Below are 25,134 nucleotides of genomic sequence, written 5' to 3'. Positions count from 1 at the left end.
ATCAGTGAAGCATAGAATAGTCCTGAAGGAGCAAAGCTGTAAAAATGAGAGATGTGTGACTTTGTGTTTGGTCTTGTGTGAGAAGCTAGCAGGGAGGTAGATGATGCAAAAGGCCCAGTGCCTAGCTACCAGGAAAAGCCTAGCTAAAGAAGTTGCATCCTGATGAGCCTTGAGTGCTGTGGGACTTGGTGAGCAAGGGCTGGGGATCGGATCAGGGTGGTGTTGGGGGCAGGGGTGAGGACCAGGAAATAGATATTTGACAGGAGTGTTGTTCTCAGAGTCCAGCTGCAATGGCAGGTTTCTGTGGCCAGCCTCCTTATGCTGCTCTGGCACCAAGGAAGTGGTGAGCATAACTGCAGCCCTCTTGGCCACAGAATTATGGATTGCTAGAGCAGGAAGGGACCTTTAGAGGTATATAGGTCAGACTCACATTTTACAGATGAGGAGTTTTGAGCCTGGATGATGAGCTTAACTGGAAGGAATGGATCATGCTGAAGACTGATTGGAACCAGAAATCCAATTTAAGTGACAGTGAGGCGCCACGCTTCCCAGTAGGCATGGCTGCCTGCAAGGATTTCATGGAGAGTTAAAAATGGAGGTGCCCGTGGAGGTTAATGTGTTTCATGCTCCTCTTTCCCGTCACTTTGTGCTTGAGGCCTGCTTCCCCTCCAGTTCTCTCAGCCTGCCTCTGTCAATTCTGTAAGCTCTAGGTTGTTTCCCTGATTACATCACTGATGTCATGAAATCTTGGAGCTCTTCAGCAAGAAGGGCATACAACACAGGTAGTGTCATCCAGGAGAGTGTGTCTGTGGCTAGGGTAGACGTGGGGTATGTGTGTGATCTCTGAACTTGAGACTGCCCTGCAGTGTTTTCCTGCTTGTCACAGTTGTTAGAGAAGCCTAGCTTTCAGGGGTGCAGATAGCCAGAGGATGGGAATCCACTGTGGTCTGGGATAGTTTTTAAAGCTGTTCCACCTATAAGGATCTTTCTGTCTTCAGTCAGTCTCTCCCTCTGTGCACCAGATCTCTTTCTCTCCTTTCTACAAGGACATTACTCTGGAAATTGTCCTTCCTTTCTTCATGATTGTTTACTTCTTTACTAGATCCTTCCCATCCGTAAAGAAAACATGTTGTAATTTCTCCCTTAGTAAACTCTCTCCATTGATCTCCTCCTGCTCCTCATTTCTCTTACTGGTTAGCAGAATTCCTTGAAAGAAAACGTCTAAATAGTTTGTTTCCCCTTACTGTTTATATTCATGTTAATATCCTCTCTCTCTACCTCTTTCCTTTTTGAACCCACAGTCAGGCTACAAACCCAGGCTAATATTGACCGTGGTTGTCAAATCCAGTTTTCAGTCAGTGAGGCCGTAGTTGCCATTCATCAGCATTTGACGTGATTGAATCTCTCCTGACCCCACTTGCCTGCTTGCCTTGTGCACTTGGATTTCTTGGTAGGCCTCATGAACTTGAGCTGTCCCAAAGCCAGCTTTCTCTCTCCACTCTTTCCTGCTCTTGCCCTGCCTGTCTTCCCATTGCTAATAAATGCCAGTTCCATTCTTCTAGTTGCTTTGGCCAAAGCCTTGGAGTTATTTTGGTCTCTTTTTTCTCCAGCCTTTGCATTCTCTCCTTTAGCAAAACCTCCTTATTCTAAACTCAGAATATCTTCTGAATCTGAATTTGCGCCACTACCACTGATCTGTAACCTCTGGTTTGGGCTGGGACTCTTAATGCTCTCTCAGCTTCTGCCTGTTTACACCTTCAGGCCAAACCATTCCTTGATAAATGCCAATTAGCACATATTCTGCCTCTGCAGTGTCTCCCCATCTCTCTCGGCATGAAAGTTAAACATCCTTCCCCTGGCCACTAGATGTGGTCCCCAGTCTCATCTTCCTCTCCCCCTAGCCTCTGTCCCCCCAAGTCTAGCCTTCGTACTGTTCCAAATACCCAGAATACCCTTCCCCCAGAATTTTTGCATTTGCTGCTGCTTCTGTTTCGAACTCTCTCCCTTTAGATATACCTATGTGACTTGATCCTTTTCTATTTCAGGCTCTGGTTCAAATGAGCCTTTACTGGAGAGTCCTTTCTTGAGCATCTTATTAAAAATCGTGCCTTTGTCTACTACCCTTTTAGCTCCTTCCCTTGTAATATTTGTCTGCATAGCATTTCTCACTGCCCGACATTGTGTTACTGTTTTTATGATAAGCTCTCTCCCCACAGTATATTGTAAGTTCCATTTGAGAAAAGCTTTGTCCTTGTTGACTGCTGCTGTATGCACAATTCCTGGGTGCTCTGAAGCTTGTGCTGTGTGAAACAGTGTGCAGGCAGGTCACCTGCACACTGGCCCAGTTCCCGCTCCCCCTCCCCAGCAGCCCTCTGCCATGCTCTTGCCGTCTCCTCCCTGTTCAGTGGTCTGAGAGTGTTCTGCCTCTACCTCTCACTCCAGATTCCATCTCGGGAATGCACACTCTAACACTCTAGCCCCAGCTCACAGCCCGTGCTATTTTCCCTGTCCCCAAAGTGCATGTTTATTCATAATGGTGATAGATTTAGAAGTCTCGCCATAAAGATTCTTGGAATTGGGTCACCCTTGTATCCTTTCCTAGCCACATTTGTTGAATGTGTATTTAGGTACAAGATACATTGCTTGGTAGTTTCAGTTAAAATTGAGCTTTTAAGAAAAAAATGTTACCACTTTCAATTCTTATACCATTATGATAATCATACTATTACCGTCCTCATTTTGTCGGTTTGTTTAGTGGGTCTCCGATCTTAAGCAGCTTGCACAAGGCTATATACCTTAAGAAGTAGTCAAGTCAGGCTTTGAACCCAGGCTTCTGACTCCAGATCTTGCTTTTTTTTAAAATTGAGGAAAACTTTACACTACGTGAAATTACATTATCTGGAGTGTACGATTCGAAGAGTTTACAAGTGCACATAGACCAGTTTGACCAATGCTCCAGTGTAGATAGAGGACTTTTCCATCATCCTAGAGAAGTTTCTCCTGCCTCTTCCAATTAATTTGACTAATCTTTAAACTATGTACTCAGTTTGGGGTTTGTCTACATGGCTGTCTCTGTTTTTAGAAACTTTTATGATATTACACGGGTTTATGGTGTTCCTTGGAATTTTCCAGATGCCTGAGAGTGTCTGTTGAGACTTGAAAGTTGCCTCAAAGCCAGAGGCCCTTGTGCAGCTCTTGGAGCCCCCTAGCTTAGGTAGGCATAAACCAGGCTTGAATAAGAACCCCACAATTGGACGTTCTCGTGAATGAGATTCAGCATCTTGCAGTGACGTTCGTGGAATGTCAGATGCTCTGTCTTAAACTGGCATTACAGTTGGGGTTCTGAGCTGTTGTAGAAGTTGAGACCAAATGGGCTTTTGAACAGTTTTAGTTCTCATCCTCCTCAGTGTCACTTTTTTCCCCCTCTTGTGGCACTGTTGTTAGTTTGTGAATGTTAAGAAATCTTAACCTTAATGTTGTAATTCAAGAAATTTGTGAACTGGGGTCCCAAACCCGGCTTTCCCCCGAAGGCAAGCCAAGGAGTCATCCATAGGTCATGTTCTTTCTCTGCCAATAGTGTGGTTTCAGTTAGATTAATTCTTGTGAGGAGTCCATGGTCTTCCTAATGGAGGATGCAGAAACATGGTGGCAGCAGCATGATAAGACTGCTAATCATTGTTTATTTTCTTGTGGCTTTGGTGAAAGTCTGTATTTTAGTCAGCTTGCGTTGCCATAAGAGACTAGCATAGACTGGGTGGTTTAAACAGCAGAAATTTATTTCTCATAGTTCTGGAGTCTGGGAGTGCAAGATGCAGGGTGCGAGCCAGTGCAGTTTTGCTGAGGGATTGCTTCCTGGCTGTGTCCCCATGTGGCTGAGAGAAGGAGAGAGAGTGTACACTGATGTCTCTTCCTTTTCTTGTAAATAAGGACACTAGCCCTATCTGATTAAGCCCCTCCCTTATAACCTTGTGTAACCTTTATCACCGCTGCACAAGCTGTCTCTAAAAAATAGTCACATCAGGTATTAGGGCTTCATTCAGCAAAGGAATTTTAGTGGGGCACATTCAGTCCATAACAGTCTAGTACTCTATAGGGCTTTGAGATGGTGACAAGTTTATTTCATTTTAATTTTAGGTTAAGTTAATTTCCATATTACTCTGTAACATATTTCCTTTTGTGCTTATGTGATACTAGAGCAGTTTCCTGCTATGTCAGGAAATCCTAAGAGCTGTTTGACTTTAGAGAAGTTATTGTTCCTCTCAATTGGATGGACTTAAACTTGGATTTTGATTTATTGAGTGCCTGCTTTTGTGAGCCTGTCTGGGTTAACCTAAGTCCCTTACTTCAGTGGGGATTGAAATATGGCTCATGTGCAAGGGGAGCCCTTAGAAAGGGAGCACTGGGACTTTCAAACGCGCTAAGGGTTTGGGAGGTGAATGGCAGTTGAGATTGCCCTGGGAGGACGTTTCTATTGTCGATTTGGGAAAAATCGCGGAAGTATTTGAGGTTGAGGGAATCCTATTTGTTATATACTAATTCATCTTATTGCCTGAATATTATACTGTAAATGTAATTAAGGGCAGTGCTTTCCAACCATTTTTACTTGGCAACATGTATAGAAAAGAGGACCCTGTGGGTCACCAGATAAGGCTGCACTCAGCCAGAGGTGACTTGCTCAGGCATGAAATTTATCTGTGTTCACTCTTGTTAATGATAGTGTCACCCACCTCCTACTTGGAGGAAGACTTCATGTGTTTGCTCAGTCTGACCCATTGCATGATGCGGGTTCTGCCATGTGTATTTATGGAGCTTTAATTACTATCACATTTACCGCAATGGAATAGTGCAGTTCTGCTTTGCTTGTGGATTTCTTAGATCCCATTTTCCCCAAATTTAGAGGGTCTTTTACTTAGCTCTTAGAAATAACCTGTTATTACTTGAACCACATTAATTGTTTAGAGTCCTGTGTGGTATAGTTTTAAAGCCAGAAGAGTGACAACTAGATATGTTTTGGGCAAATTATCCTGCGGTCCATAAATCCCTTAATTTACAATTCGTTACTTAATCTCACCTGCTGCCAAAATCTCATATATCCTTCTGGCTTTCTCTATAGGCTTAGGGTGCTTCTGTGGAGTCCCCAAATTAATTTTCTCATAATATATTTTCAAAAGATCATAAAATAGTACAGGTCTCTGATTCGAGGAGGTTTGGGGACAATGAGGGAAACATGAGCTATTTTATAACCTTAGACCTGCCTGTCAAGGAGAGGAGTCGACAGTGTCAGCCCAGACTGTCAATCAGGCTGTCCCTGTGTTGTGCCAAGGAGAGCTTTAGGGCTCCTCATGCCCGATGTCTTGGGACACAGTTCCTCCTTTCTCTGCACTGTTCCCTGACCTGTCACTGGTGTAGTTGACTCACTCACACTTGGGATCTAAGGATTCAGCTCTTTCTGCATACAAGCCCTCTTCCTGTGTGACCTGCCCCACCATTGTTTTCTGGGTTATTCCTTAATTGGGTCCACATTTCCCTTTGGCAGGTAGGTAGGTGTCCTGGTCATGCTTGGCACTGGGTCTTGATGACAGGGAAAGCCATCTGGGCCTGAGACTCCCAGGCCAGTTTCTGGTGCTGTCTGAAGTGGCAGTTTCCTTCCAATTTTCCATTGTTCTAAACAAGTTATGTTGTCTTCTGATGCATGAAGGCAACTCAAGGTCTCTCCACTTTGGAAACCTTTAACTCTGTTATTTCTGACACTGTCCTTCCTTCTGATATGATTGAGGTATTCATGAAGGGATCCATGGTTTTAAGTCCATCTTTTTGAAAGTTGCATCTCACCTTCTAGACTGTCCTCTTCAGCCATGATGAGGGGAGGTGACATGCCAGTAGAAATATTCTGCATTTATCATTTTGGCATGCAGGAGGCCTGGTAATGTCTAGAGGGATCTATGTTGCAAATTGCCCAGCCTGTACCCTAGTGGCTTTACCCTGTCCTCACTTAGCAGTTTACCCAACTTCACATTACTAGTGTTATTTGAAAAGGGCCTTTCCAGTTTACTCAGTTGGAAAGTGTTACAGAGTTTTAAAGGGTGAGCTGGAAGGCTCTCAGCTGGCACTTTGTGAATCCCTCAGAGGAAAATATTGGCAAACTCTCCACTCTCTGCCTGAACTCTTCTTATAAATCGAGAAGCCAAGAGTTCCAAAGCTGTCACACAGGGCCAGGTTGAACTGTGAGGGCGAAGGGGGCCGGGGAACATGTCTTTATGCATACTGAGATACTAGACTGTTTCCTTCTCCCTTCGCCCTGCAGTTTGGTGTTAATCTTCCTGCCTCTGAAAAATAGAAGCATGTAGTGAATGCACTTTACAGTGTATTCCTGGTGTTTTTTTTTTTTTTTTTTTGGTAGGAAGTCTTTTCTCCAGAAGATGCAGTGTTTTTTCCTTTTTTTTCCTCTTTTACAATTTAAATAAGAGGGAAAGAGCAGGGCTGCTTTATTCAACAAGTGCACCTTCTACTAAGGAAAGTTGTCTTTTTTCATTTTTGGCTTTTTTCCTATGGTTTCAAGGAACAGGGTGCTGAGATAAGAAGCAGGAGCTTGCCATTGATTTATTATCCTGTTTGTTACCATATGTCTGCCTCGCACTTCAATCTGTTGATGGAAAGCCTGATGTGAACGTGCCATGGGGCCAGAGAGATTTCCATCTTTCTGAGCTGTCTAACTGCAGACCCTGTATAACCGCTTCCACCTAGGCCCCAGGGAAGTCTGTTGTGAACATGGGGAATAACCCACGGGAGAATGTTGGCAGTTTCTTTATCCATCCCCTTACACCCCTGTCGCTGCACACTCAGGTCAAGCAAAGATGCCTTTTCCAGCAGTGTCCACATTGTGCAACCCACTCTTAGTGCTTCTACCCTCCTGGGGTCTCCCTTTATGGAAGAATTCCAAGGGAATAGGTTAAGATTGCCATCAAGTGGCTGCTCTTGGTAGTGGATGGGAGGATACTGGCCACCACTGCTGGCCAAGTCATCACACATTGTCCTCGGTTTCTTGACCCCTCTGTGAAGAATAATCAAGCTCAGGAGTGCTCTCTGAGGAATTGACTTGTTCTTTTTGCAGAGGCAGGGGAGCAAAGAGAGCTCAGAATTTGTATATATTGTACATCTTCAGAGAGGGCATCTATGTGAACCAAAACTGTACCTTGCCAGTGGACTCTGAAACTGTAGGTAGGCTCAGTTGCAGTGGGCCCTGGAGCTGTGAACCCAGTTGATGTGGAGGCTCACTGGAGAGAACTGCTGAGCATTCATCCTCCTGCCTGTGCTTGGCCCGGAGGCCACGGCCCTCCAACTCTACTCGTGGAAATTGGCAGGGAGGATCACACTGTCATCCCTGAGAGGATGGCCGGCCCCACAGCCCCACAAGGGGTGAAAAGAACTAACAAACCCAATTCAGCCATTCTTATTGGCTCCTGTTTGTTGTTTCTCAGCTCTGTAAATGGAGTAATAATTTCTTTCTCAGAAGTGATAGTTTTAGGATTAATGAGATGATTTATTTAAAGTCCTTAGAACCTGGCAGAAAGTAAGCATTCAAAGGGTAATTATTATTGAGGTTCTAGGTATACATTATCTATCTGCTTTCCATAAAAGCTGTAGCTGTGTCACAAAGCACCACACTTAAGGGACTGTATTAAAATCAGTTTGCCTCATTCCTCTGGGTTTGGATGCCAGCACCCTGTAATTAGACCTCACCCTAGGACTTGGAGAGCAGGAGCTGTGACTGAGCTAGAAAGGAAGTGATCCCTCTTTAGTTTTCCCCACCACCTCGTTCCTCAGTGGTGTTGGGAAACCTATTCTATAGGGATAGGATGAGTTTGTTTGTATAGGTGGCATGCTCTTCCCAGTGCACAGACCACTTGATTTGTTAGTCTCTGAGGAGCCCAAGGGGAGAGTTTCTGGGCTGGCCTGTGGTATGCCAAAGAAGATGGATCTGTGCCAGTTGGGTTGAGGCAGGCAGAGGGAGAGAGTGACTATGGAGTGCATCAGGATGGTGATGAAACTTTAGTTAGGGTCGAGGAAATAAAATTTCTAAGGCTTATATATTTTCAGCAGCTTTTTAGAAGTGATGGAGGCTATGTTATGTAACCATTCACATTGCAATCTGTCAAATCATATTAAACCAAAAATCTTGGATTCTAGCCATTTAAGCAATATTGTGTGCATCAAAAAAAATTGATATGTTGTAATGAGCACTGACATTGGGTTATAATTCTTGTTCTCCCAGTAACTGGGTATCACTACGAGCAATCATCCCTTCACTGATTTCCTCCTTATGTAAAATAAAACACTAGACATCCCTTTGTCCCATTTGGTTGTGTTTGGTGATTCGTGATGTGTTGCTGTCTGATGTTTATGGCATGCTCCTCTTCTGCTTCCAACTTGCTGGATCCCCTGTGCTGTTGGGTTAGGAAGCATTTGGATGCTTTTACAGAATTTGTAGGGAAGTGGGTAGGAGGTAATCTAGAGGAAGTGTATCCTATCTGGTCACTGTTTTTGTCCTGTGGTGTGTGCATCCTCCTCCCACCTCTTTCTGGAGGTCTCCTGTGTGTGTAGGAACCAAGGATGTAAGCCCAGACTGATCTGTGTGTGGGTTTCCGCCTTTGTGCTGGTAGCCTTGAGGGTGGCAGAATGTGAGTCTAAGTCAGAAGAATTTCATGTAGCACTTTGTTCATGAGGCTCAGTTGGGGATTGCTGACCTTTTACCTTCAGGCTGCATCAGGATCACCTAAAGCCGTTTATGATAAAAATCACCCTTTGGAGTAATTGCTTTGCAAAGAGAAAGTTTTCCTACAGTTCTGAGTGTTCTGAATAAGCTTGCGGCTTTTTAATGGTTTCAAGCACCGCTTTCCCTTCTCTCGTCTTGTAAAAGCTGGACTGATCGCCCTGTGAGCCATCTGCTGCTGAATTAAGGGGATCTGTCAGCTTGCTGCTCTGTGTGCCCCTCCTCTCCCTTTCACCCTGCATTCTGAAAAGAAGTTACCGTCTGTCTGACTTTCCCTGTTTGCTGGGTCTAAGCTCCTAGCAGAGGACAGGAGTGAAACCAGGGACTGCTGCTCCTGTACACTTGGCGGCAGGGTCTTGAGACTAAATGTGTGAAAAATCTATACATCAGTGCTGTCTAGTAGACCTTTCAGCAGTGATGGAAATGTTTTATATCTGTGTTGCCCTGTATGGTAGTCACTAGTTGCTTGTGACTCATGAGTCCTTGTTATGTAGCTAGCCTGATTAGTTTTAGTTAAAAAGCCATGTGTGACTAGAGGCTACCGAGTTAGACAGTACCTCTCTTAGAGGCAGGATGAGCATAGAGGGGAACTTCTTCTCTTTGATCCTCATGCTCTTTGTTGTTGTTTCTGGCAGTAGGTCCTTCTAGATAGCCAGTGTTGTTGATTTCGGAAACATTCTCTTTTAGCTACCCTCATGGTATGAGACAGTTCTGACATAGTGAAAAATACTAATATTTTATTCAAATGCCTTTTACTGTTTTGGGCAATTTCAGAATATTTTTGTCCAGGGTATTAAAGTCACAATATTCGTATTATCCTTGAGTTCAATTTATCAATGTATTACTGGCTTCAAAATTGTCTTTGTCTGCTGTTCTCGTATACTTTATTCAGGTTTTTTCTTAGCTCCACATAAGCAGTGTTTAATGTGGCCTCTTTTCATCACTGACCACTTTTTTGTGATTAGGTACTACTACTATGATGGCAACACACCTATTTTCCCTGTGATACCATTTAAATAATTTTTAAGATTTCCTTTTTACTGTGTATTTGGAGTAGGTTATTTTAGTTGTGTAAAATGTGGAAATTTCAGAAAATTATAAAGATTGCTGCTGGGGGGAATACAGTGTTTTTTTGTTTTTTAAAATTACTAGTCTGTTCTATTTGCTCTGGTCTGATTTCTGTATGCTTAAAACATATTTTGTACAGTGGAATCTCTACAGTTTAAACATTGTGAGTCTTATGTTGCTAAGTTTTTGAAAGTGTGATTTTTCAAAATCATGTAATATTTAAAAAATATGCTCATATTTAGCATTCGTCTTCAGTATGGTACATGAGACTTTTCGGGAAAATACTATGAAAAATACATACAAAATTAACAGTGATTGTTTAGTTTCACTTTATAAAAAGAAAGGAAGATTATTGTTTTTCAGTTTTGGTTGAATCATATTAGTAATAAAAAGAATTTAAGTTAGCAGGGTATAAAAGGTAAATACTTTCAGAAAGACAGAACAGCTTTAGAGACAGAAAGAAATTATTCACTCCAAATAAAGGAAACTTTAAAATTGAAATTAATAAGAGGTTAAATGTCTGGAAGACATAATATAATGTGAAGGTTATTGAGGGTTAAATTTATGAATACTCTAATTTTATTTCATTAGTTTAAAATTTGAAGTTTACTTTTCAAGAATTCCTAATTTTGATCAGTGAATGCTGAGAAATCATTTTTTTACAAATTGCATGAGGTATTCTTAGCCACATACTTTTAAACACAGAGGTAATTCGTTGAAACATTTTGCTCTCCAGGAAGAAAGGGTGCTTTGGAATGCTTGGTAGGTTGTAGAGTGGGGCCTCTGAAGGATGAGCACTTCAGGCTTATGAAGGCCCTGAAATGGCCCCAAGGAGCAACTTACTCTCTCAACAGTATTTGTTGGACCTCAGCCATTTTCTGTAGGCACGAGCTAGGTTTTGAAGATTATTAAGATGAGCAAGACTAAATTCTCTTGTTCGGGAAACCTGACAATCAGGCAAACGTTTGCTCATCTCTATGGGTATTACAGTGAAGTGTATCCCTTGCAGGGCAGGTGGTGGGTGTCACTGGAGACTGAGCAGAAAGGTGAATAGGAGCTTTCTAGGCAGGCAGAGAGGAGAGAATATTCCAAAAGCGGGAACAGCATGTGCAAGGGCACTGAGGCTTGTGAAATCAAGTAACGAAGAGAATGTGTCATTTCCCATATGTGTAGGACCCAAGCCAGCTGCCTCAGTGCCTTCACGGACTATCTGTCATGGAGTGTCCTCAGGTCTGAAAACCACAGCAGTGCTAGTCAGTCTATTGCATTGCTCAGCAGGCTGATGTAGAAGAATTGTCTTTCTTTTTTTAAAATGGATGCAGATGGAATTTAAACTAGTAAAAGAAGCAACAAACTAATTAAAACAAACTATTGAAATCCTTCTACATAAATCTTTGTTCTTTGATTAATTTCTTAGTATTACTTTCTAGAAGTAAAATTGCTGACTTAAACTTTTAAAAGTTGTTGGCATCCTTTACGAAGTTGCTCTCCAGAAATGCCTTATCATTTTCTTACCATACTCACAGTGTATGAGAGTATAGATTTTGTCGGAATCAGACATTTGAAAAGGGGATCAACTTCAATTGTAACCTGAGTCAGCTCTTCGTTTCAGTACTTTTCAAACATTGTTTTCTATTACTCGTTATTCTTGGGTACGTAAAACAACCATGTCATGATTCTGGTTAAATTTTACTTTATGCTGTTGTGGTTCGTGGTTTCACAGTAATCTCTGTGTTGATAATCTTCTTTAACTTGGCCTCATGTCTCTGTTTTACCTTTTCAAATTCATCACCCGAATCCATCTTAAAATACATTAAAAGCTGAAATGTATTTTAACTTCTGTTTCTTTTTACAACCGAATAATTAAAAGTATATATTGAGCAAAAATTCTATGAATAATTTATTAGAACCCAAGTGTATTGAGGCACATAGGTGATCATCATAAAGTGCTTACTCTGTACCGCTTACCCTTCTACATATATATTTCGCCTTAATTTAACCAACCATGGTTGTCCTTATGTCCATTTAACAGATGAGGAAACTGAGGCATAAAGTGCTTTTGGTGATTCTCCTTAAAATTCACACAGTTGATGAGGAGCCAGAGTAGGATTAGAACCAGGGAAACTTTTCCAAATTTTGCTGTGAACCATTAAGGCTGTTAGTGCTAGATGCTTACCAAATAAACCAGTTTGTTTGTTTGTTTTTAATTAAATCTGATGGAATGTTATCTTTTCTGATGACTTGTTAATTTGAGCTTCTTGGTTTAATTGTAGTGCTATTTCATTGGAAGTGTGAGTAAAATCCATAGCAACCAGGTTTGTTTCACTAGTTAATACATGATCACCCAGCCCGGATCCTCTCTACTGTGTTCTTGTAATTATTGGTATTAATTTATAATTGTACAGTGTGGCCTTGAAGTCACGTTGGCTAGAGGGCCAGCCACATGCATTATACAGTTGAGCGCTGTTGGTGCTTCAGGAATTACCAAGCCCTCTTGGAAAGAGTCCAAGCCAGACTCCTTGTGTACCTAATTCTACTTGGTGTATTGCCAGAGTATTAGCTTTTATTTAAATATAATTCTCACAAGTAATGTTTATTATTATTATGATGGCTGCTGTAAAGTGCCCACACTTTGATAATGTTTTTGAAAGTCAAGTATTAGCACCGTGGATCACTTTTCTGGTTGGATTTTTATCACAAGGTAGGTGATAGGATCAATACAATGTAATTCAGCCCAAACAACAGAGAAATATCTTTATGAATACATGGCTAATGCAGTGTGATCATTAAAATCCTCTATTTCCCCTATAGGAAATTCTCAGACTGCACAACCTTATATGCCTTTCTCTCACACACAGCAGCCCACTCCACCCTACCCCTCCTCTATAATAAGTGTTTTTGGGGAAATTGTTATTAGTTGCATGCAGCTGAAATGCTAAGGTGCCCCCTTCATACAGAGTAACTTGTATGGAGAGCAGGACATCAGAGAGCTTCAGTAAGCAGATCATGGATGGGGAGTCATGGGTGATAAGGAGTACTCTGTAAGCCTTGTCTTTCCTTTACGAGGTGGGTCCCAACTCAATTTGGGCTGACAACATTGATTGGATATATGAATAAAACAAGGTCTTACTGATTCTGAGGCAGGAGGTTCTTTAATTAATCAGCACAGGATGCTATTAGATATCCTCTTCAATTTCCAAATGAATTGGCTCGTATTTTACCCAAATCCTAGACTAGGGTTTGCTCCAGTCATATATTTTTAATGCTAAGTGCAGCTGGTAGCTGCTGCACAGTTAGCCCAACTTAGAGGTAATGAAATGGTTGTGTATGTTGATAGATCCTTGATTCTGAAGCTCTCAGAGGCACAATGTGTCCTTGGATGTCCTGGTGTTTAGGTGATAATTGGGTAGATGGCAGCCATGTACCTGTCTGCCTACCTGGCAGTTCTTGGAATAGGAGATCCTTTATGAAATTCTGATCTCCTGAAGTAGCAGTTGGAGTGTTTTGTTCTCTGCAGTCTTAGAGATTACAATGATACATTGCAGGTGCACGAGCAAAAATTGATCTCTGCTTTGGAAACTAGTTTGCCATTAACTTGTGAATTTGGGTATTTGCATATATAAGGATTTCCAGTAGTTCTGCTTGTAGGTGTGTATCCCAAAGAAACTCTAGTGCATTCTTTCCAGGCGACAAGCAGAAGTATCTTGGCGGCAGCATGGTTTGTGATAGCGAACTGACAACATTTAGATGCCCTTGAACAAGAGAATCAAAATAGATTGTGGAGTAGTCATAAAATAGAGTAGATAAATAATAGTGAAAATGAATGGGTAAAGTATAAGCAAAATCACGGGTGCATCTTAGTAACCTGGGGTTGACTTGGGAAAAAACAAGTCCCCTAAGACTTAGCACGGTGTGATACCCTTTTTATAAAGTTCATAGTCAAGCACAGTGAAATAGGCGTATGTGTTTGTGCTATAGTTTAGAAAATAATGAATATGGGTGGGAGGAAGGACATAGGTAATGTTCTAATAGTTGTATTTGGCCGTGGGTTTGCGGATGTTCTTCACATTATTAAAAATTAAATAAAATGTAAAGAAACTGACGTTGATAATCTTTGGGGGAGTTTTCATTGAAGGATTGGGACTTGCTCTGAACTCTGAATGTTGAAACTTGGCTCGTGGTGCTGTCAGTCATGTTAACTTGGAGCAGAGAAAGAGTCCTTGCCAGTCTCACTCTTCTAATCGTCTCTTCTTTTCAGAATTTAAATATGGAAAGTTGTATTGCCGTTCTTAAGCTGAACCCACTTCTCAGTTTCATTGTGTGTCTCCCAGAGCGAGCGGTTGGTCTGTTTGGCACTGTTGATATGCTGCTTCTCTGTTAAACCAGATTTTATCTCAACTGTCCAAAACCTGCTGATGTTCATAGGCAACAGTCTTGGGACTCTCCTTCCCAGCCCAACAGCAGAGCACAGGGCTAACTCAGCATATATTTTAGGAAATGCTGAGTGCATGTTCAGATGCTGATGATGGTTTTGGAAGTAAAAGAAGCCTGAGGCCAACATCTTATGTTTTTTTAATTTAAATACTTGGTTACTTTTTTAGTTGATGGGAAGAGGAAGCAGCTGTGAAGTGGAGGAGAGTAGAGGTAGGAAAAGAGCAGATACCCCTTCTGCTGTTGGCTAAATACTCCTTTGCCTGTGTACATTCTCATGGGATTGGTTGGAGTAGAGGATGTTAAGGATGACCAGTATCCATGGATGACTCTCAAGCTTTGTTTCTGGCCAGTTGTTTGTGTCCGTGGTTTCTACTTTCTCATTAACCTTTTCTCAGAATTACCATATCTCCAGAATATCTGCTTCACGTCTCCTTTCCAGTTCTCTGTTTTGGGTGCTTTTGATTAGCAAAGATGCCAAAAGACAAGTCCCTGTAGAAGGAAGAGGAAAAAAGCCAAATAGTCATCCCTTAAATGTGCTTTAATTGACTGTGTGTGACTTATGCTGCAGTGGAATACATGCCAGACAGTTGTCCAACATTATAGGCTATACTGCAGTGGAGAGAACTGAATGAGGGTCTGTCCTGACGGCTCACACTGGGCATGAAATAATCGGAGAGGGGTTTTCCAACCCTGCGTGTTCTACAGGGAACTGTGTCATGAAGTTGTTCAATGTGTTAGCTTTCCCTGTGTCCAATTAGAAGTGGGTTCTTGGATGTTCTTCTGTTTGTTGAGACCTTATAAGGAAATAGCTTTATGATAAGGAATTAGCTTTGTGATCTTGGTTAAGAACCATACCTGCATAATTATGCCTTAGTTTACTCATCTATAAAGCAGGGGATTTACTACTATCTGTAATTCTGATTTTAAAGTGGTGGATATCAAGTAGAGATTAGGGAAGACCATCACCTACTTCATGATATTTCTTTTGTTTGAAAGTGAGGCACGTAGATATTCCCTGGTGATATAGGAAACGGGAGTTAGCCACAGCAGAAAGAACAATCACCAGCCCTGGTAACTGTCAGCTAGGTGCCCTGACCAAGCTACCATGTGCCTTCAGGGTTTTGGTAAGGTCTAAATAACTTAACCTGTGGAAAGCCCAGAAGGAGCTCATTCAATGCTTAAATAACAACAGCGAACTAAAAGTAATAGTAAGGGGCATTCTTTTCCCCGTTCCCTTGGATGAATCTGTGAGGAAAACTTTCAGTGCCTTGTGAGTTCTTTGAGGGTGTTGCCATCATCCTTTTTCCTCTTTGGAAAAGCATAAAGAAGAAGATTGTGGGATGGTGTTCAGAGTGTGTGTTTTGGACATTATGATTGCCAGCTGAAGTTCAAAAGCTTCAAAAGAATTGACGTTAAAAATAAAAAAATTTATGACATGTGAAGAGGGATGTGTGCTCCAGCTATCTGAGGCCAGGGAGCTGGCCAGCCCTGTGGGATTCTTGCCTTTTTCCCCCTCTGCAGCTGCCAGGCCACAGAGCCTGTTTTGTGAAAGATCCTCAAGAAACAATGAGGGAAAACAGCTTCTGTTTTATTAGATTAGATGAATTTATGTGCCTGGGGGCGGGGTGTCCGTGTGTTGGGGGCGGGGAGGGCAGCCATGGCCCATGTGGTCATCACATAAGTAATGAAGCTCCCTAGTAGCTGGAATTGGAGGGAGGGGGCGGGCTGGAGGAGGAGCATGTGGAAAGAGATTTCTGCAGTTTGCCTGGAGAGCTGCCCAGGTTTCCCAGCCAAAAAAACAAATAAAAATAAATAAAAGGCAAGTGCTGAATGACACAGATTATGATATTAAAAAGGGATGCCATTGAAAATGTGCCTTGGACCCTGCTGTCCATGGGGGTCAAGTGTGTGCATGGAGGGGGTTGTGATCTGACAGACTGGGCATACAAAAGTGGGGACAGTTAAACTGATTGCCCCCTTCAGAGGTGTCCCCCCATGTCGAAATTCTGAAATAAGGATTTGTGTGCATTGCAGGTTGGGGAAATTGCAGGATGAAAAGCTAGTGGCTCATTTCCTTTTTCTCATTTTATCAGGACGGGGGGAAAAGCCCCAGACCCCTCCTCTTCAGTGTTAGCTTCCCTCCCATCCACATAAATAACCTTCTCTCCCTGGCGCCTCCCCTCCCCCTCGGCCCCAGTGCTGTTTGGCTGTCCTATTGCCGCGCGGAATCTGCACTGCCGGAATCCGCACTGCCGCTTGCTTATTACGTACAGGGGAGGATTGTTGACAAGTGCTCTGGAGCCTGCCTCGCCGCGCTCTTCCTTCCTCCCTCCCTCCCTCCCTCCCTCTGTCCTTCTTCCTCTCTGTCTCTCTGCAATGATCCAGCTCTGAGGATGGCTGCTCCACGGGTCTGTCAGGTGCAGTTTTTGGTGGCTTATCTTGAGGAACCTGGGATAGAAGGTCTGTTCCTATAATAAAATAAAAACCAAATAGCTCTAGATTTGTTTCAGGATGGTATGGCTTTTGTTGGAGAAATAGGCCTTTTGTGGGTTTCCCTGCTGGGGTTCTGATTAAATCCATTATGGATGGCAAGGTGTGTGTGTGTCTATATGTATATATGAGTATGTAAAAAGTGTTGCAATTTGCTTAATATTAATATTCTTTTAGCTTTGATATCCTCCCTAGGGGCAGTGGTGGCTCCTGCAAAGGCACTATGGAAATTTACAAGAGAGAAATAATGTCGCTCTTAAAGCATTCAGCTCTGTTGACCATTTTGGCCAAATCTGTAGTTTTAGCTTGTATGAATTTAGACATTTCTCTGGGGACTGAATGCCATCCAGCTATAGCTGGTCCCTTTCTTTTATTGCCAATTTATGTGATCATTTCCCAGTGTTTAAAAATAGATATTTGATTAAAGTTAGTTCATTCTCACCATAGCTTTGGTCTCCTTTATAAAAAGCATGCATGGTTTCATTTCCCTTAATATTTTCTTTCTCTACCTCTTCTTTCCTTGAAAGATGGAGGAAACTGAGGCATGTAAATAGATACTGAGTGATTCTAGGTTAGATCTTAAAGCTTTAAACTTCAAGTGCTCTCAATTCTTCTCCCATATTTCATGCGTTAATCCATGTTTGTATTTCTAGATATAAACACAAATGAATTTTATGCGACATCAGTTTTAGGTGCCTCAAATCTTTGCAGATTCTGTGGCAACATTCCTCGAGTTCTGCTTTCTGCATTGCTTCCATTAGGTTTCAGTCTGGGGAAGAATGTTGCTTGGGAGGCAGTAGGCCTCTCTGAACTTGCTGTCAGCAGATTTTTTTGACTTTGAATAGCTCACTTAATCCTTTCTTATTATATTCATCTGAAAAGTTGATGTGCAGTTGATTGTCAATATGTGAGTGAGGTAATGAGGGCACTGGGCAGCCTCTGCCCCTCCCAATCATACTGCAAACCAAACATAATTTAGAACTTCTGTGGGGTCCATTTTTATCATCTTAGGGAATAAAGGCAGCCAAGAGAGTTTTTGGGGTAAGGGTTTGGCTATCTACTTATCCACAAATTATGATGTTTGGACACAAAGTATTTGGAGTCTCTTATCATCACAGACTAGTACACAAACTAGTAACTTTATGGGATTTGTTGATTTCCGTTAAAGCCAGCTTTACTCACCTTTGTAAAGACCTGGTAGTATTTGAAGAGCCTGGTACTTAGATTTGTAGGGTAAATGTAGTGATGATATGAACCTTTAAAGATATGTACTTGTGTACACACGTACATTGTAATTACTTAAAGGTAGACACTAGCTGTCTAATAACATGCTACGTATATGGAAATTTCCCTTTGAGAAGTGCAAATTCCATTATTTGCAAAGTGAGATTTTGGCATGTCAGGTTACCCGAGCATAAAACTTTGAACATGTTGGTCTCATCTATCTTTCTAAAAGAATTTCTTTAAAAATGCTCCATGTTTACCTCTACTATCTATGACTCTAAGTTCCCGTGCTCTGCAGTGATGCCATTGTTCTGTAGCTCGTTTTCGACACCAGCCTAAGCCCAACATTGTCTTTAGTCACTTTTCTTCTGATTGGGGAAAGCAGTTTCCCAGCTCTGATGTGTTCAGTGCTGGGCCATCTGTACAGTGGGACCCTTGTACTTCACTGATAAAACCTTGAATTGCATGTCCTGGGGGATCCCAAAGATTTATGCTTTTGATGGACAATTAAACTAGGTTGCCTGGTAAGCATGCATTGGACTGGTTTGCCAGTGTAAAATTAAACAGGTGTTGGGATGGGGCATGGACCTAGAAGTAATGTTATGGCCTGGGATAGAGGAGTTGTGATTGGATGCACAAGCAGAACTTGTCACTGTAGAGCAATGTGGATATTTTCCCTAATTATTATTATTCAAGATACTGTACCTGTTCTGATTACTATACAAATCATGTCAAGGATGAAGAATGAATAAAAAGTGCGAGAGTGTAGGGAGGAAGAACCGTTGTGCCAAAGAGGTAAGGGAGTTGTGCCAAAATGCACTGTGTGTTTTGCTCACTATTGTGATCATCTGAGTTTCAGTAGCTTCTGGGCTGGTCCAGAAAGCTTTCCTCGAGATCATGGATCTTTCTCACTGAGTGGTTCTTATAAAGAATGAAGTTCAGCTGCGGCTTTTTTGGGTTGTTGGGGCCACTCTAGGAGGAGTGTTTTCTCTCCTCTTGTGACTCCTGGTCAGGCCGCGGGAAGGCGAAGTCTTTTGTTCGTTGGTGGTGCTCACTCACTTGGGGTTTAGACAGCTAGAATAGGGCCTGTTTTAGTGATTGCGGCAATCTGGCCACCCTTCCTGTGTGTAAATGTGACATGTCTGCTGGGCTTGTTCCTTTGTGCCTCAAGGTGAGGAAATGCCTCCTGGGCTGAGGGTTTTGTCTGTCTTTTTTCTTGCTTGTCTCTCTCAAATTTAGCCATTTGCTTGATTCTGAAATAGGAAAAAAGGATAGGGTCTTGCCTTTATCCTTGCCTACGCAGTGGCCCAACTTTTCCATGTTATTAATTATCAGTGTGTCAGGTTTCTTCTCTAAAACCTTTTATCAAAAAATTGCCCAGGCCAAGAAGGTTTAGATTGTTCAGGAAGGTTTTGAGGGGCAAGAGTCTAGTGGCAGTGAAGGGCTCCTGTGGGATTATCTATTTATCTGTCTGTCTAACCACTTTTTGGGTGTTAAACTAACAAAAACTTGTGTTGGTGCTCTATCTTGAGGCTCTTTTGAGTGGTCATTGGGGCTGTTTTGGGCTTACATTTTCTTGGCTGAAATGGGAAATCTCCATACCTGATTTGAGAGCAGACAAAGGGGAGCCCTAGTCTGCTCAGGGGCCATTCTCCTGAGGGAAAGGAATAATTATTTTCCATAAGCAGAGGTATTAAACCACTTTCATTTGTGCTTCATTGACCATGAGTGTGGCAGTGACATCATGCCTCACTACCGTCGTTTGTTCTCAACCACCTCAGCATTTTGATATGGAGAGGATGTCAGTGGACCAGCCTGGGCTTGGCTTCGCAGATCTCTCTGCACTGCTCACCCCTTCCCTGGGACCCTGGGATTGATGTGAGAGCTAAGCTTGACCTGAGTGTGTACAGTTGGGTTTGAAGTCCATATTCACGGTGAACGTTCAAAACTGGCCTGAGCCAAATTTTCCCGGACATCAAAATGCAAAAAAGCAAGCAATCCAATTTTTCTTTCAAAATTTGAGTGAAAATAGGCTTTATTTTTTACTAGTAATGGCAGGAAACTCTGCATTCTGAATACCTCAGATAGGGGCTCTACCTCAACCAAGGGGGCTGCTTTTATAATTTTTCTCTCAATTCGAAGTGCTGCAGCCACCCCCATCCCCCAACACACACACACACACAGACACACACACACTGCTGAAAATGAAAGCTCTCTTTGGATGCTTGACTGTTTAATATGTAATGTGATACCTTGTCTCACAGTGACAGGGTGACAGACGGCGTTGGCTCTATAATACAGAATTACCTTTTGTGCATCTCTTCAACAACAAAGCAAAATACATTGACTCTCCCTAATATGCTAATAAGTTTGGTGTGCTCCAGATGTTTTGGAAGCTCGGGAACAGCTTCAAAGGTCTCCTTGTGTTTCCTTTCTCTTTAACCCTTCTTTAGGCATTGCTTCTGTGAAATAGAGGCATTAAATTTTCCTTTGGTTTCGTGTTCTGTCATGTATGTATAGCTAATGGGAGGACTGGTGAAACTTCTTTGTGTCTCAAACATCATAAAATTACAAGGGCCGCACATTGTAGTCCTTTTTTTCAGATGTTAGAAAAGAATTACCTTCTCTTTATATGTTTGGGTTGTGAAATCCGTAGCTCTCATTAATTGCTTAGAAATCTTTGGCCTCGTTTCTGTTTCAGTTTTCCCAACCCCCTTTATGTTAAGGCAGGAGGGAGAAGATCGTGCCCATATATCTCCAGCCTCCAAGAACAAGAATTCTTATTCCCCTTTGCTGCTGCTGTTCCAGGCTCAGAGAAAAAGCCAATTTTGGTGTATTGCCTTGAAATCCTTTTCATTTCTTGCTAATTTGGGAGATGAGATAAAACACTCCTGAATTTGCAGAGCCTGGTGGATGGCAGGGTTCTGCTGTATTTGATTTCTTTGGAGTTCTCAGCTGTGAGAATGGGCATTGCCTTTGTGGTGGCTGAGTGGTCTCGGGCCTGTGACATGCTGCTCCTGTCAGATGATGGTGACTAGCCCAGGTTTCAGGCAGTCTCCAAGCTGTCTTTATGGCAGTGATTTGAAATTTTCAGCTCATATTTATTGCTTCTGTGAAAGACAATAGACAGGGTTTAATTTAAGTTCGACCTACTGAATATTAATAGAGGAGAACAAATGCTAATGTGGGGAGACTGAATCTGTGGGCCATTCAGTTTCCTCGTTTAACCTCCTCTCCCCAACAAAGGTTTGTGTTGATGGGGGAGGGGTTTGGGAGAAAAATCAGTTTGTATGTTTGAAGAAGGGGATGCCATTTCATTATTTCTCATTGACTAAAAATAGTAATTTAAAAACTGGATGGCAGGGCTTTGTTAGGCAGGGGAAAGAAAAGACAGCGCCCATTAGCTTGTCTAACAGTATAATAATGGCTGTCCTGCCCTGTGGCATCATGTTCCATCTTGCTGACCTGGCTGTTCTGGATTGGGCAGGCTGTGCGACTTGGATTAAAATATTCAAAATGAAATGGGGTAGCCAGTACACTGGAGATATGAGGGAAGGGGGCGGAAGTGTGCAAAAAAGAGAAAGCCCAGTTTTATCCAGCCATGTAGACTAACTAAAAATAAATGTAAATTTTCTCTGTGCTGATATATACAGGATGGAAGTACTCAAATTGAAAAAGTCGATCATAAGCAGAACAAGTCAGTCCTGCCTCTTAATAGAAGCTATGAAAAGCAGAGGTCCTTCAGTTTGTATACCAGGCAATCAATTCCCTATGTATGGACCCATTTTCTTATTTGGAAAGTGAATCAAACGACCCATGTCTCTTCTAGTTCAGGTAAACCAGTCATTATTAATCCTTGGAATGTGAAAGATTTTGAAGATCCTAGTCTGCTTGAGGGCTTGGGACAGTGGACCTACCACTTTCATCCTTTTAATGTAGCTCAGTCATGCCTTAGTGTTTCAGAGCATCCCCATCCGTTTTGTCTCTCATTGAGCGCACGTACAGTTAAAGTCCCCCTTTTCATGTCAAATTTCATAATCCTGTTTCCCTGAATTTGTGCTTGGACAGTTGAGTTTTTTGAAGGGAAGAAACATTATATACCTTTTTACATTTATGCCTCTTAGATATGAACACTTTCTTCCAGTGTGTTACTTATTATAGTTTGTATTTGTCATTAGCTGACTCTTATAGCTTTGTGACAAGTTTTGTAAGCAATCTTCTTCCCCTTCATAAAATTATCGATAAAAAGTGGAAGAATGCCCCAACAGAACTTGGATGCCTTATTGAGTTGTGTTATGATAGACTGTGCAATCATAATTGGTTTCCTGGGCTCTAACTCACATTTGCCCAGGGCCTTACTGTGTCTTAGGGCAACTAGGTCTCTTACTGACTTGAACCTTGCTTTCCCCTGCACTAGTGGTTCTCAAAATGTGTTCCCCGGAGCAGTGAAAGCAGCAACAGCACCAGTTGGGAATTTGTTAGAAGAGGATAGACTGGGGCTGAGGCCTAGGGGGCTGTTTGAACAAGGCTTGCCGGTGTTCTGATTCATGGACAAGTTTGAGAATCTCTACCTTTACAATCTGCTGAGATCATTCTTGTCAGAAGGACAAGGGTATTGAATAGCTTAACTTTTCTCTGCTGAATCATTTCACTCACTCACTCAGTCACTCACTCAGTCGCTGCTTCACTCAGCAAATACTTAAGATCTGTCGTGTGCCGAAGGGTACAGCAGCATTTCTTTCCTGGCTTCACCTAGCAGCACTTAGTCCTTCCTTATTTCCTCCTTGATCCAAATTGAGCTTCAAAACAATCACCTCTTCTTCTTCCTTCTCCTCCTTGACTTCCACCACCCCCACCATCACCTGTTTTTTGGTTTTTGTTTCTTAGGCACATTGCAAATCCCAACTTTGCTAGTCTTCTTTTGGTATTGCACGCTTGCTTGTTGGTTCCATTATTTCATATTCACTGCCCTCCTCTGTCACTTTTTCCTTGCCCTACAAGTGCAGACTTTCTTCTTGGCACATACTACTAACCGATTCATACATGTGGTTTGTTGATTATCTCCTCTCACTAGAATTTAGATTTTGTTTGATTATGCCTGTATCCCCAGTGTCCTGTCATGTGGTAGGTGTTGCACGAATGAATGAAGTCAGATTCTCTCTCTCCTTTTCTGCTTATTCTCCTTTATGTACTTACATACTATTGAAAAATTTGAATTCAACCAAGAGCACACTTAATATTTAAGATGTATATCTCCTTTTTTTCTGATTAACCTGAATTTTTACTTTGAATTTCCCATCTTTTTCAAGTGTGGCGATTCATCCATCTTCTCCTGTTTTTACAAATATGATTTATATTGTGTCCCTGGCCAGTTTCCTAACCTTTGTTAAGTATTGTCTGTGTCATCCTAGTGATTGCATGGGCCAGCAAACCCAGTGTGACATTACTAAAGTGCTCTAATTTGGTGGTGATCAATACAGAGATTATTTCAACCACATATGTAATTTTAGTTTTCTGCAGCTGCATTAAAAAAATTAAAAGAAGCAGGTAAGATTACTTTTAATATAGTTGACTTAACCTAGTAATACACCCAAAATATTTCAAGAATTAATCAATATAAAATTATTAATGAAATGTTACTTACATTCAATTTTAAATTAATTAAAATTAAATAAAAATAAAATTTATTTTCTTATCTACAGTAGCCATATTTCAAATGCTTAGTTGCTCCATGTGACTAGTGGCCACTGTATTGCATAGAACAACTCTAATTTTTGAATTCTTGGGTGTACTTCTCCCCGTAGACTCAGATTTTCACACAGTTATGCCTTCTTTTCTCCTCATAGTGCAAACTCCCTACATTTTGTCTTTCTTTGGGAAGCTGTATGTGTTTTCATTTCCATATTGTAGTCACGACTCCTAAAGCCACATGTCTATATGATAGCCATGGGATTTTATTTACTGCATTGTATTAGATTTCTAACCTTATGTTATTACTCATACTCTGAAATGGTGGAAAAACAGATACCTGGGGACATGCATGCCTGAACAGCCCAAGTGCCAGGATTTTGTTCCATTGTACTATGTTCTTTCAGAAAATTTTGCCAACTATATATACTATATTCTGTATAGTGTCTAGTGCAGCCAATAGGAGCTACTGTTAAATGTTTGATCCAAAAAGGGATTTAATACAGGGAATTAAGTGCTTACAAAATTGATGGAAGAGTTGAAAGAACAAAAATCAAGGGCCGCCCTGCACTTTGGTCTTTGCTTTAAAGCCAAATGCTCTGGCTGTGAAAATGCAGATCCCTTGCTACCATTCCTCCTGATGCCTAGCTTCTGATGCCCACGAGGCTGGTGACTTAACAGTGACATTGGTGGCCAGTTGCTGTGGACACTTGTATTTGTGGAAGCTTCCCATTGGTGGAACCTGAATTGTATGCAGAACCCTAGATGCAAGGACATCCAACTGCTAGAAGACCAGGCTATTATTCAGCTGTCACTCATTAGTGTAGCCTTACTGCTTGTTAAAATACTTCCATATAACTTGGATAAAATACTTCCATATCACTTGGCACAGCCCCTTCCCTAGGACCTTTCTCCAGTTTGGTTACTGAAAACACATCCTGGGGTCCCAAGACTCCCTCTTGTGCTTGGTGCCATATATGCAGTCAGAGAGAATCCTTGTTTGAGATAATCAAAGGCACATATGGTGACTGTCTAATATAATAGATTGCCATGAAGTGAAAGTTGTGTAGTAGGATGTCTGGTTAAACTGAGATATGGCTACAAAGTAATGATGCTTTTTCTTTTGCGGCAGGTTCTGGTTCCTGAAGGCAATTCCAAAAATGATTCCAGTTTTTCTAGACTAAATATTTAGCCCTTGAACCGTAACTAGTTTGAATTGGTAATACTTGAGATGCCTTTCTTCCTTTCCGCCCCAGCCCTAAAAAGATGTTTATGTACTTCAGAAAACAACCCTGCAGAACATTATTATGATTACCAATTTCTCCTTGAACTTCTGACTGTTAAAATTTTTCCTTGTTAGGCATTTCATTCTCTTAAAAGGTCTAAAGTAGGATGAAGTGTGAATTTTTTCCTTCTTCAAAAGGGATATTTGGCTTTTAATTCTCCTCTGTCCAAATTCT

General features: G+C 41.7%; 1 protein-coding gene across 3 annotated transcripts in view; it reads left to right on the top strand.

Annotated features, from left to right (window-relative positions):
- Positions 1 to 25,134, top strand: part of JARID2 (jumonji and AT-rich interaction domain containing 2) — a 254,706-nt gene that overhangs the window by 121,513 nt on the left and 108,059 nt on the right. The window contains exon 1 of one of the 3 annotated variants that reach the window (XM_046641239.1): positions 16,653 to 16,732. The exons of the other annotated variants lie outside the window; for them this stretch is intronic. Coding sequence (XP_046497195.1) covers positions 16,666 to 16,732 — 67 coding nt within the window. The 5' untranslated portion in view covers positions 16,653 to 16,665. Of the gene's footprint in view, positions 1 to 16,652; positions 16,733 to 25,134 lie in introns of those variants that run through there. 3 annotated transcript variants of the gene reach the window in all.

The sequence above is a fragment of the Equus quagga genome, chromosome 15 (genome assembly GCF_021613505.1).
Source record: "Equus quagga isolate Etosha38 chromosome 15, UCLA_HA_Equagga_1.0, whole genome shotgun sequence".
In the NCBI taxonomy this organism is placed as follows: domain Eukaryota; kingdom Metazoa; phylum Chordata; class Mammalia; order Perissodactyla; family Equidae; genus Equus; species Equus quagga.
The sequence above is the reverse complement of the archived record's forward strand: the minus strand, read 5'-3'. Positions and strand labels throughout refer to the sequence as shown.